Raw genomic sequence first — 11,436 nt, forward strand, 5'->3', positions numbered from 1 at the left:
AAAAAGTTAAATTTAGTAAAACCGCTGTTCTGAAAATCAGTTTTGCTTCAAAGATTCATCTGACAAGCAATTTGCTTGATTGCTTCTATTTCAAGATAGCAGAAAGCTAATGTGAAAAACAACAGGCAACTTATTTATTAACGGAATTATTTAGTAATCTCAGATTGCAATTACATTTCCCTTACAGTGGGATAGCTCTCTTATTTCTTAACATTTGCTCTCACCCATTTAAATCTAACCACAAAACTCTAAAATTCCTTACGGGTTCAAGAGCTCGATTACTGAACCACATTTGATCAGCTAAAATTCTATCGATTACAATTTATTTACTTTAAATCTTAAGGTCACCATAGACAAACTTTCTTTTCCCTGACGCATACTAAGAAATACACATTCCAAAAATAAATCATAACAATCCAATTGAATTCTTGGAAATAAAATATTATTTCCCAACCAGTAACACAAACAAGCAAGCTAGGCACAGGTTGCTGTTACTATGAGTGGTTCAACCATAGCAGTTTCATCTCTAGCTTTCTTGTTCACAGGCTTCTCATTTGCATTTGGAGCAACAGTTTCATCCTTCTTGCCGTCTAATCTGAGAAGAAATTCTCCAAAACATTCATCCAATGTTCGATATGGTTCGTCAGGATACAGACTGGACAATTCAACATCATTAGGACCATCAATTGAAAAATTGATTTGGCAACCTCTGATGAAAATATCATGGGTAAATGATGCAACAATACTCTCTGGAATTTGATTTTCTGCGCGAAGAAAAATAAAACAAAAACACAAATAGGAAATTCGGTAGTGTTAATTTTAATTTTTTTTTTTTTTTTTTTACTGTGAAGATAGAATTAAGAGTGATAAATTAACCTGCAGCTACAGCAAGCAGATCATTTTCAGTGATTGTAGCTCTAGGAAGTGTTTTTCCAATTTTCTTTTCCCATAAAGCTGCAAGTTCATTCATGTTGTAAAAATTGCAAGATGGTCGGAAATGAACCAACTTGTTTATGGTTCGAACATCATCAGCAGCTTTCACTGTAAATTTTCCAATGTCACTTCCAGCAACAAAGTAAGCTGCAAGAGAGACTTGTTATATTGGTTTAACTGTTAAGCACCGACGCGACTATTCTTACAAAAAAATAGCATTTACATATGGAAATTGTTGAAAAATGAAATGTATAATAATGGAAGAATTATAATGAACCATCGATGGACCTGGCATAAGCCAATTGATTTGATGCAAGATGGTGACTTATAAGTCTATGTTATGTACGGGGGAGGTCAGGGGTAGCCCGCAACCCCCTAACTAAAATTCTTTTTAAGAATTATCTCATAAAATTTTAAAATTTTTTTATTTTACCCCTTAAAATAGTAAATATTTTTAATTTCACCCTTCTTAATTCTTGAAATCTTTTTTAACCTCTTCTGAGTTTAATTCTTGGCTCCGTATCACAGTATAGAGTCATCGAAACTTTCATCTCCATCACTTTCATGACAGTAACTTCTATCCACTACTATAGTGGATAGATTATTGTTGTCCCTCTTAAAGTCTATTGCCTCCTCACCCAATATTCTAATTAGCACTCCCACTAATGTGGAAATATAATTTATAATTATACATACCAAAAAATTAGAATAGAAATTGCAACTTGCTCACGAGTTTGACTAAAAGAGGTAGGAAGCCTTAATTTTTAATTTCATAAACTAATAATAATAATAATAATCATCATCATCAACCCTACCCATTGATTACAATTTTTTTTAAAAAGTTAATAATATTTTTTGTACAACAAAATGTTGTTTTCAAAAAGAATAAAATTATTAATTGAAAAATTTTGGTCATAAAAAGAAAATAGAGCAGCCTCGTGACAAGGACATAGCACCTATTTTTTCTTTTTTTACCCCTTAAATTTTTGCAATTAGTCAAATTTAAGTCAAGAAAAAAGAAAGTGACGGCTACTTGTAAATTGCGAGGAAGCTTTTGATCAATGGAAAACATTGTCCTATTAGCTAGAGGTCTAGTTTTAAATAAATAAATAAATATCGAGAAAATTAAAAAATAATTAAAGTTATAAATCAAATTAAATTAAATGCCTTTTTTATTAAAAATTAAGAAACATAATTGCACTACACTAGAGGGAGTATTACTTTAATCCTACCTACACTAACTAATAATAGCATTAATCATCTTACCAAAAAAAGAAAAAAAAAAGAACTATTAACCTACCACAAGCATATCCATTTAATATAAGAAGAATGTTTTAAATATTCACTTTAACTTTGTGGTTTATATGAATTTCTTTATTATAGATTATTTTTTAATAAAATGTGAGGGAAAATATCATACATTATAAACATTATTTTCAAAAAATATTATTTATTTGAAATTTTTTTAATTTATATTATCTACGTCTATCTCTTAAACTTCTTTTATATATATATTTCATGATTAGATCACTTATCTATATATTTATGTGCAAAGTGTGGAATAATAATCGGTGTTTTAATAAATTTAAAAGAAATGCTAATAAATTTAAAAGACATTGGAAGTTGTTGGACACGCTTACAACGACATTTGTTGTTAATTGCTACTACTGCGTACCTCAAAACCTACTTGTCGTCTAGGCTACAAAAAACAGAGTCAACCGTACTCGTAAAAGGAATTATTAGCTGTCGTGTTTTTGTGCGAAAAAGACATAAATGCGTGTTTATAGAATTAACAATTAAAGAGAAAAAAGTTTAGTTCGTTGGAGTAAAAATTATTACTTTCACTTTACAAATTTCTTTCCTACTCTTGTTTTTCTTTCAGTTCTAGCATTATAAATATTCTGAACTTGTTTTAGTGTAAGCATATGTAAGTTCTAACTGAAAATTGAATCAAATCGAAATTATTTAATTTAATCAGATTATCTAATCTAACAAAATCGATTCTGTTGAATTTTTATATATTTATATTTGTGTAATTGTTTCCAATTTAAATTTTATTATTTTAAAATTTGATTTTTTTTTTAAAGATGAACGAAATCAAACTAGTTCAATTCTCTTATTATTCTTTCTCAACTCGAGAAATTGATGAGTTAAGATCCTACTGAATATAAATACAAATAGTCTTAACGGGAGGAAAATTTTCTAAAAATATTTGGAAGACTTCATTTTCTGAGCTCTTATGGCCCACGCTAAAGGAAAAATGTAAAAGTTTAAGAAAAAAAAAATCATAATCAAGGTACCTTTGGTGTTTCCATCACCGTAGATTTGAAACTCATCCAATGGAGGGATGGCATCTGCAGGGTGTCGGTTAGTATAGTAAGGCCAAGAAGCAATTGAATTGCAACAAATGTACGTGTATGGTATTCCGCACTCCTCGATCAAGCGTCTAACTTTTCTCTTTTCTATGTACATTGTTAGACCTGGCTCCACTGGATCAGCCCTATCCACGTCATGACCAAATTCTGATGGCAAATACCTCTGCAACACGTATTTCAATTATTATTAATTTATTGAATGAATTCAACGGATTAGACTCGTGGTGGACAACATGTGACCAAATCAATTAAAATAAGCAAAATTTAAAATTTTTTTCCAGTAAAAATGGTAAGAAATAAATTTGTTTTAGTGAAAATTTATTTTTTTTATAAATGTGATCTATGACTGTGCACGTATAGACCAGTCTAAAAAACGTACATTTAATCGGCTATCTCTTTCATAAAAAAACGTACATTTAATCGGCTTACCTTAACAGTGCCAACAGCGTTGATAGCCTCAACTAGAGCAAGCTGGTCTAATATACATTCACCACCTATAGCTGATATTACTACATCAATCTTATGCTCTTTCAGTAACTTCTTCATGTTTTCCTTTTCATTAATCGATCCCTTAAAGAATAACAATGGAAAATAAATTAGCAAAAAATACTGATTAATATTAATAAATATAAATACATATATATACATGCAAGATTATGGCTCCTTTCTCTTGAAAAGACTTGATAAGTTTTTCCCTAGAAGGAGAAGTTGTTGGAGTAGGCCGGATGAGAACATAAGTTTGCCGGCCGGAGTCTAAACTTGCCGTAACTACAAACTGGCCGATAAAACCAGTTCCACCGGCGATGAGAACTGAAGTGTTGGGGAAGGGAGTTGAAATAGTCATTCTTGAAACCAAAGTGTAATATGTAAATATATTCTGGACCAAGAATTTAAGTTTTCAGAGGTCGAATAGGGCTTTGAAAGACTTTCAAAAAGCTGACTAGGCTGAAGAGAAGTATTGGAAACATTAAGGTTATATATAGGGAGGGATTCTTGGTTTTGGACTCTTTTGTCACTGCCTAAAATGAGAAGGATATTAAAGGGGATTAATAGGATAACGGAAATGCTAATAACAACTATTATCATTTCAGGTTCAGCTACCATTCAAAAGCGTTCCGTTACCTATAATTTATATTTTTAATTATTTCTTTTTTTTTTTCATAGCTCAATATAATAAATAGGAAAAATTTTTGAAGAATTTTTAATTTTATTGTTCTGCTCCATAAATGAGCCCAAATAGAAAAAATACTTGTCGATTTCACGTGTATAGTAAAAAATACCATCATTTCAATAAAAGTATTTAATTTCATTAATTAGGTCCGTCGTGGACCTAGTCTGGGTAAATTTTTTTCATTTGAAAAATTACTTTCCAGCATATATACACCAACACATGTTTTGTTCTTTTTTTTAGTCAATAAATTATTAACAATATCCTCACTTAATTGACGTGTCTTTATTAAATTGATTTGATCGTTGGTGTATGGATAGTCTCATACATCCGGTGTAGGTAAAAATTTTCATATTATTTAGTGACTGTCATACTTTAAATATTAAGGGGATAAAATAAAATTTAAAAAATAAAAATAAAATTGAAGTGGCCAAGCTAGGGTATAAAATTAAGAGGGGCAATTTTTAAGTTAATGGATACATGGTTAAAACAATAAAGTGAAATGACTTAAATCCTGAGTTTGTACTTGTAATTTTTTTTTATAATTGTTTCCTCTCTCATTTATACTCGTGATTATGATTGTAACATTGTTTCAGAAGTTATATTAATCTTATATCAAAATAATATTTTACATATAAAAATTAAAAATTTTAAAAATTATTGTTACCGGATAAGTATAAATTTTTATCAAACTCTTTAACGTTTAGCACCTGCAAAATTTGAGGTGCCGGTAACATTTTATATAAGAAGTACAGGGTGAAGCCTAAACAAAATTGATGAAAAAAAATTTTTCGATTTTGACCGGACGCTCTTGACTTTTAGGTAGGAGTACGTGTGTATATATATTTATTCATCATTTGTATTTTCTAAATCTTGACTGATAGACAACAACCTCGTGATTGTGAATAGTGAGTTTTAAGCCCCAAAATGAAAGAAATTATTAATTATTTATAAATTATTATTTAATCCTTAATTTGAGTCAATTAATTATTTTGTTTTTTATTTTAAGCAATATATTAAAATATCCTTTTATTCTTGATCAATTAATTATTTAATCCTTCTATAAAATCGTGAGGTTGGATACATGTATCCATAGTATTTTACCTATTCTAAGCACAAGATGAAAGCATAAATGTCGACCGAGAATATCAAGTTTTAATACCAAATGAGAATCTCGAGCATTAATATTACAATAAACTTGTTCTTTGATGAGTGGTACTTTATTTTGAACTAGTCTAGTAACACCCAGAAGATTTTATGAATTTCTTCTATCAGATACATATGCATTGTAAGCAAAGGGAAAAAAAAAAAAAAAATCGGAAATATGCATGTAAGTTAAGGTTTTGACCAATCGTTTCATAAAGAACCAAATAACCACATGTTGATATCATAATTCATAACAATTATTTACAAAGAAAGAATTAGTCTAAAGTTATGACATCATAACATCACTTAAGCTCCCAATTAAGAATATATTAAAGTTTTTGAAAAGAAATCAAATAAATGAATTGAAGTGGTCCCCTTGAATCCATTTTGGTTTATTTTCTTAATCTTTAAGATTTAAGAATATTATCGTTTTGTCCTTGAGGTATAACCGAATTATTTAAGTAGTCTTTGCTATTTAGTCAAATATATAATTGCGTCATCCTAACCAGAGCTGTTCAATTTTAAGGGTTTTGGTTATTCAATGTTTCTTAGCCAGCACGTAAGCAACTAGCTTAAGTGATTCCAAAAGTAGCAAGTTAAAGCCTAAGAAAGGCTTTGGTTGGGACTCTAGTGGAGATCATAGAGCAAATCAAAGAAATGAGCAGTAATCGGATTGGTAATTTGAAACTTCATTGGTCGATTGGACTGAAAAAAAAAAAATCTAGAGGGACTAGTTTTTAGGAGACTTCATTGTGAAGGCAGTATTATGATCTGATGCTATCAACGACTGCGAAGAATGAGATTGAAGCATATATGCACATGCATAAATTGATGAGAGTGAGAGAGATAGATGAGAGGGTTAGATTTGACGTTGAGATTGTTATCTGAGCCCACTTATATTGACAATTTGAATTTTTTAAATTTGGTGTTGTATTAATCGGATCCATCCATTAAAAGATAAAATATTTTTCGCTGAGTATTTATTATAAATACTCTATTTATAAGAATTGAAGTTTCAACCATTTTTATTTACTCCTTATATGTTGATGATAAAAAAAAAAAAAAAAACTCTTGCAATTCTATATCCTATTCTATAGTATCTAAATCAATCTTACGTCACCAAGCCAATGTAATAGTCTCCAAGAAAAAACTCTTACGTAAGAAGAAACTTCTTTTACAACAACTGGTTGGTTGATGGGGTAGTTACACCAAATTAAAACGCAGTGGTATGAGGATGTACTTCATTTTTACCTTTCCAAAACTTTTAATTATTAATTAGGGATTGGAGGCCTCGTGACTCATATCATAACAATATATTAATCTCATTTGCATAAATGAGTAATTGCGCACAGTAAAAATAATTACATATATAACCAATCATGTGTGGTTAGATTAGTCTTTTCACTTACGTCAAGAGTATGAAATTTTCACCAATTTTTATGAATTAAGAAGAGAGTTACTCCTGTCGTGTGTTCCGCATTATTATTTCGGACTATTGAACTTTTCTATGAATAAAAAAAAATGTTACAATAATATAATGAAATGTATTTTTAAAAATAAAAATTTATTTTTTGATTTTAGCTCAGACCAAGGTTAAATTTTTGAACGAAAATATTTGAATTTCAGATCACAAATAAAATTATATCAAATACATTTTATTTACTTTACAAGCTTGTTTTCCTGGTCGAAGAGAGAAAAAGGTAAGAATTGTTTGCCAGCGAACACTCCCTCTTGTGAATTGTGATACCCAACCATCCAGTCAAACGCAACTCATAGATGAAAGCGTGATCATCGCGGTGGATATATACATACATTTATATTGACAGAGAATGTTGTTTTGACCATTGGATTAAAAATATTTAAATATAAACCATTAAATTTAAAATTGAATAAACAATTTAAGAATATTTTTCCCCAATGCAAGTTTTTTAAATAAATTATTTAAAATCTTAATGACTAATTATAATTTTTTTTCTTTATCTTAAAACTAAAACGTCTATCATGAATTTGTGCAATATATATGATTTTTTTTAATTAAAAAAATTAAATTATGTAATTCAAATGTTTTACTAATACAAAAGAAATACGCTTAAAATAAAAAAGAATTATTAAGATATAAAAACATCATATAAATAAAAAATATTTCGAGTCTTAATAATATTCTGAAAAAAGAAAAATCATAAAAACACGTTATATTAGCAAGCTTCAACTACTGTACCTAAAAAAGAGAAAAGACACTAACTACCTAAGAATATGCCAAAATTTTCCATAAAAAAAAAAAAAAAGAAAAGAAAAGAGTATGCCAAAATTATAGGCTGCTTTTAGTTTTGAAAAAATAATTAATTTTTTTCATATACCTTAGTATCTATAATTTTTTTTTTCATTTAATTTTTAATAAATATCTTTTTAATTTATTCAAACGTCTATTATTATTTTTTAATATACGGATATATTTTCTAGGATGGAGGTAAAATTATTTTTTAAATAATATTAGTTAGGTTCAAAACCCTTTTTTTAAAAAAAAATATATATATATATTTTAAAAGTTTGGTGGTATAGAAGATTTAAACATCAAAATTCCAACGTAATTAGCATGTAAACATGATTAAGTAGAAAGTAACTTGACTTGAGATCAAAACAACAAAATAAATTAAAAGGTTTGTGTACAGGTGATCGGTGAATTGACTAATTTCTTGCAGGATGATATTTAATTTTTGTACCTTTAGTTTGGTGGGAGAACATAGATTGTGACAACCAAAATCATAAGCTGTCTATGACTTCCTTCCAACAGCCGGGACAACTAATTAAGAGGAGTTGATTACTCTTTTAACTAGTGTAAGAAATGAGAGATTTTGAATTTGAATTTTCTCAATTATAAAAGTTTTTATCAATTTAATAAATCAAATGGAGGATTATCCTTATTATGTAACTCATCGTTTTATTTTGATTCATTTACCTCATAATGAATTTAAAAAATTTTCAAAAATTTAAGAGACTAAATAAAAGAAAAATTCAGCGTAAAATAAAAACTTTGGTATTTTTTACTAATTTTGGAAATATATAAAATTATGATACTTTGAATGGAGCAGAGGAAGTATTATATTTCTTTGTAGAGTGTACTATGTAATAGTGCACGTAATTTGTTTAGGTTTGAGATTTTGACGTGCAACCTAATTCTGATACAAGTTCTAAACAAGAACAATACTTAAAAATATAAAATCTATACTAAAAACTTTCAACTTAATCCTCTAGGGGTGAGATAGGATGACATAGATCCCTTATTCTTTAATCAGTTAAACACTCGGAAGAGAGCGTTTTGTCTCCTTTTGTGGGTCTGTCCGTCGCAAATCCGGATTAGTCGGACCAGTGGGCTTCTGATACCGGATGGTTTAATAGGTACCTTACTCGCATTAAATATTTATAAAATTATTTTTTTTTCATTTAATTATTAATTTATCAGGAAATTATCCCAAATTATTTTAATTATCCCAAATTGAAAGTAGATAAGAAATTGAAGTGTTATAAAAGCCTACTCAAATGAAACAGATTACCTGGGCAATGGATTCAAATAAGAATTATTTTAATTTTAATTAAATTAATTTTGTTTTAATTATTTAATTAAGTTCATAATTAAGACATTTTTTTAATAGTTACTTCATAAAAAAAAAAAAAAACTTTTTATGTTCTTTATATTTTCATGGAGTATTTTTTAACAATTTTGGCCTGTAACTATTTCGCTACTTGGAGATAGATATGGAAAATAATATTTAAGGAATAATTAAATTAAAAAAAGAATAAAAAAGCATGTAATTAAGTATTTAAATTGAAAAAGTAAAACATAAATGTTAAAAACTTTTTATAAAAAAATCTTACAATTTTTAACTTGTTAACTTATTAAATGTTTATATTTTTTATTTTTAGCTTTTATTTAATAGCACTAATATTTTATACAAATAAAAAATAATTATTTTTAAAAATTAATTTCTGAAATTCAATACACTAAAACTAAACTTTTTAAAAAAAAAAAATCTTATTCTTCATTGATCTAACAATATAAGGGAAGTATACTGTATTTTATTATAGTATAAAAATAACATAATTACCATAATTGTTAATGTTTTAGTTGAAAATAATTGACTAATATATTAGTTGAAAAATAATTAACTCCAAGAAGAATTTATTTATAAATTTACTTAAATTAAGAATTTATATATATAAAAAAAAAATTAAAGCCCACAACAAAGTAAAAGTATATAGAAGATAAAAGAAAATGAAAAAAAAGTTCATTTAAGACCCCAACAATGTTGAAAGAAATCGGATATAGTATATGATTAGTTGTGGATAGAGCTATCCTTTTTCATTCACTTTATCTATTTCATCTCTTCTTGGGTAAGGAAAGAAATTCATTTTGATCTTTTTTAAATATTTTTTTTATTTAAGTGGATTATTTAAAAATAAATAAAAGTGATAAGAAGAGAGAAAAGAAAATGAAAAAGAAGCTAAAACACTGGTTGGATCGTCACCATAGTGAGAAAAGTCATAGCAAAAAACTTGTTGGAAAAAGGTCTAATGGCAGAAAAATTAATTTATCACTATTACCGACAGATGCTTAATTCGTCACTAATTGATTATTTGGTTTGTTGTTATTTTATTTCCGCATGTCGTTGCTGTTCTGATGCTAATATTAAAAAAAAAAAGAAGGGAAATGCATAAATCCGCCACTAATTTATTTGTTTAAAAAAAAAGTCAATAATTCATTGCTAAAATCTGAAAATCGAAAATTTTAAATATTTTTTATTGCTATTTATTTTTAGTTCTTTAATTTTTTATAAGTAATTAAAGTAGTTATAGTATTTATATTTTTAATAATCTATCTATGAATCTGTATAAAAACTGAACCAAAGTGAAGATTCAGAATTTCTTGAAATAATCGGTATTCTATTTATCTTTTTCATAAAATTTTAGCATTTTTTTAAATTTTCTACATTTTGATTGTTTGTATATTTTAAATAAATATACATACATAACTATAATATGTACATTTTAAATAAACGTACATACATAATTATAAATAGTTAAATACATTGAATGTTTATTTGATAAATATTGACTATAAAAATGTTAGTTTGAGTACAATACTCTCAGTCTTGTTCGTATAACAATGTTAATTTGTACGCTACTATTAGCAAAATTATTTTTACATTTATCTTTAAAGTACAAATTATAATTTCTGTTTAATTTAATTTTTAAAATATGAACTCTACGTAATTTGCAAGATAAACAAAATGTCTTTTTCTTTTGTAAGAACAAAATGTCTTATTTAGTAATATTCTTTTTCATTTATGATTATTTTTATTAAGCTCACTGTATTAAAGTGAAATAGAAGATCCATTAGAATATTAAAAATAAGTATAATTTAGAAATTGATAATGGGTTCTAAATTTTCAAAATTTTGATCCATAAAAGGGACAAGAAGTAAATGATTAGAGACTTGTTCATAAGTTAGACTTAAATTTAAAAATAAAATATCAAATTATCTGAAAGCTCTGATCCAAGTTTATGGCTCCATTTGCCAGGAGGCCCAGAAACCTTTCAATGGACTTTGCGTAGCAATATATGGTTTTTATATAATTTTTTATCATAAGTTATTTAATTTACTTTTTAAAAGAATAATGAATTAAAATTAAATACTAATAAAAAAGGGTGAGTTTGCACGTCTTCTGTTTATTTATTACTTTGGTTGGGTCCCATTATTTACTCCATCAGATTCCATCCTAACCGTTGGATTTTGACGCAGCTGGCGAAGTTAACTCG

General features: G+C 27.2%; 1 protein-coding gene across 1 annotated transcript; it reads right to left on the bottom strand.

The window, feature by feature from the left end:
• Positions 1-112: 112 nt before the first annotated feature.
• Positions 113-4,305, bottom strand: LOC105641976 (leucoanthocyanidin reductase). The gene is made up of 5 exons (XM_012226634.3): positions 3,955-4,305; positions 3,738-3,878; positions 3,234-3,471; positions 877-1,080; positions 113-764 (listed from the first exon to the last, which is right to left on the bottom strand). Exons 1-5 carry the CDS (start codon positions 4,150-4,152, stop codon positions 475-477), a joined length of 1,071 nt encoding a protein of 356 aa, XP_012082024.1. The 5' UTR covers positions 4,153-4,305; the 3' UTR covers positions 113-474.
• Positions 4,306-11,436: the final 7,131 nt, after the last annotated feature.

Source organism: Jatropha curcas, chromosome 10, assembly GCF_041381405.1.
Source record: "Jatropha curcas cultivar XTBG-Jc1 chromosome 10, XTBG_Jcur_1.0, whole genome shotgun sequence".
Classification (NCBI taxonomy): domain Eukaryota; kingdom Viridiplantae; phylum Streptophyta; class Magnoliopsida; order Malpighiales; family Euphorbiaceae; genus Jatropha; species Jatropha curcas.

Bases quoted from the DNA above. Each gene is read 5' to 3' on its own strand.
- LOC105641976 (XM_012226634.3), bottom strand. From the start codon at position 4,152: ATGACTATTTCAACTCCCTTCCCCAACACTTCAGTTCTCATCGCCGGT. The intron at 3,879-3,954 runs GTATATATATGT...TTATTCTTTAAG, and splicing joins AAGGAGCCATAATCTTGCAT to GGATCGATTAATGAAAAGGA. The intron at 3,472-3,737 runs GTAAGCCGATTA...TACGTGTTGCAG, and splicing joins ACGCTGTTGGCACTGTTAAG to AGGTATTTGCCATCAGAATT.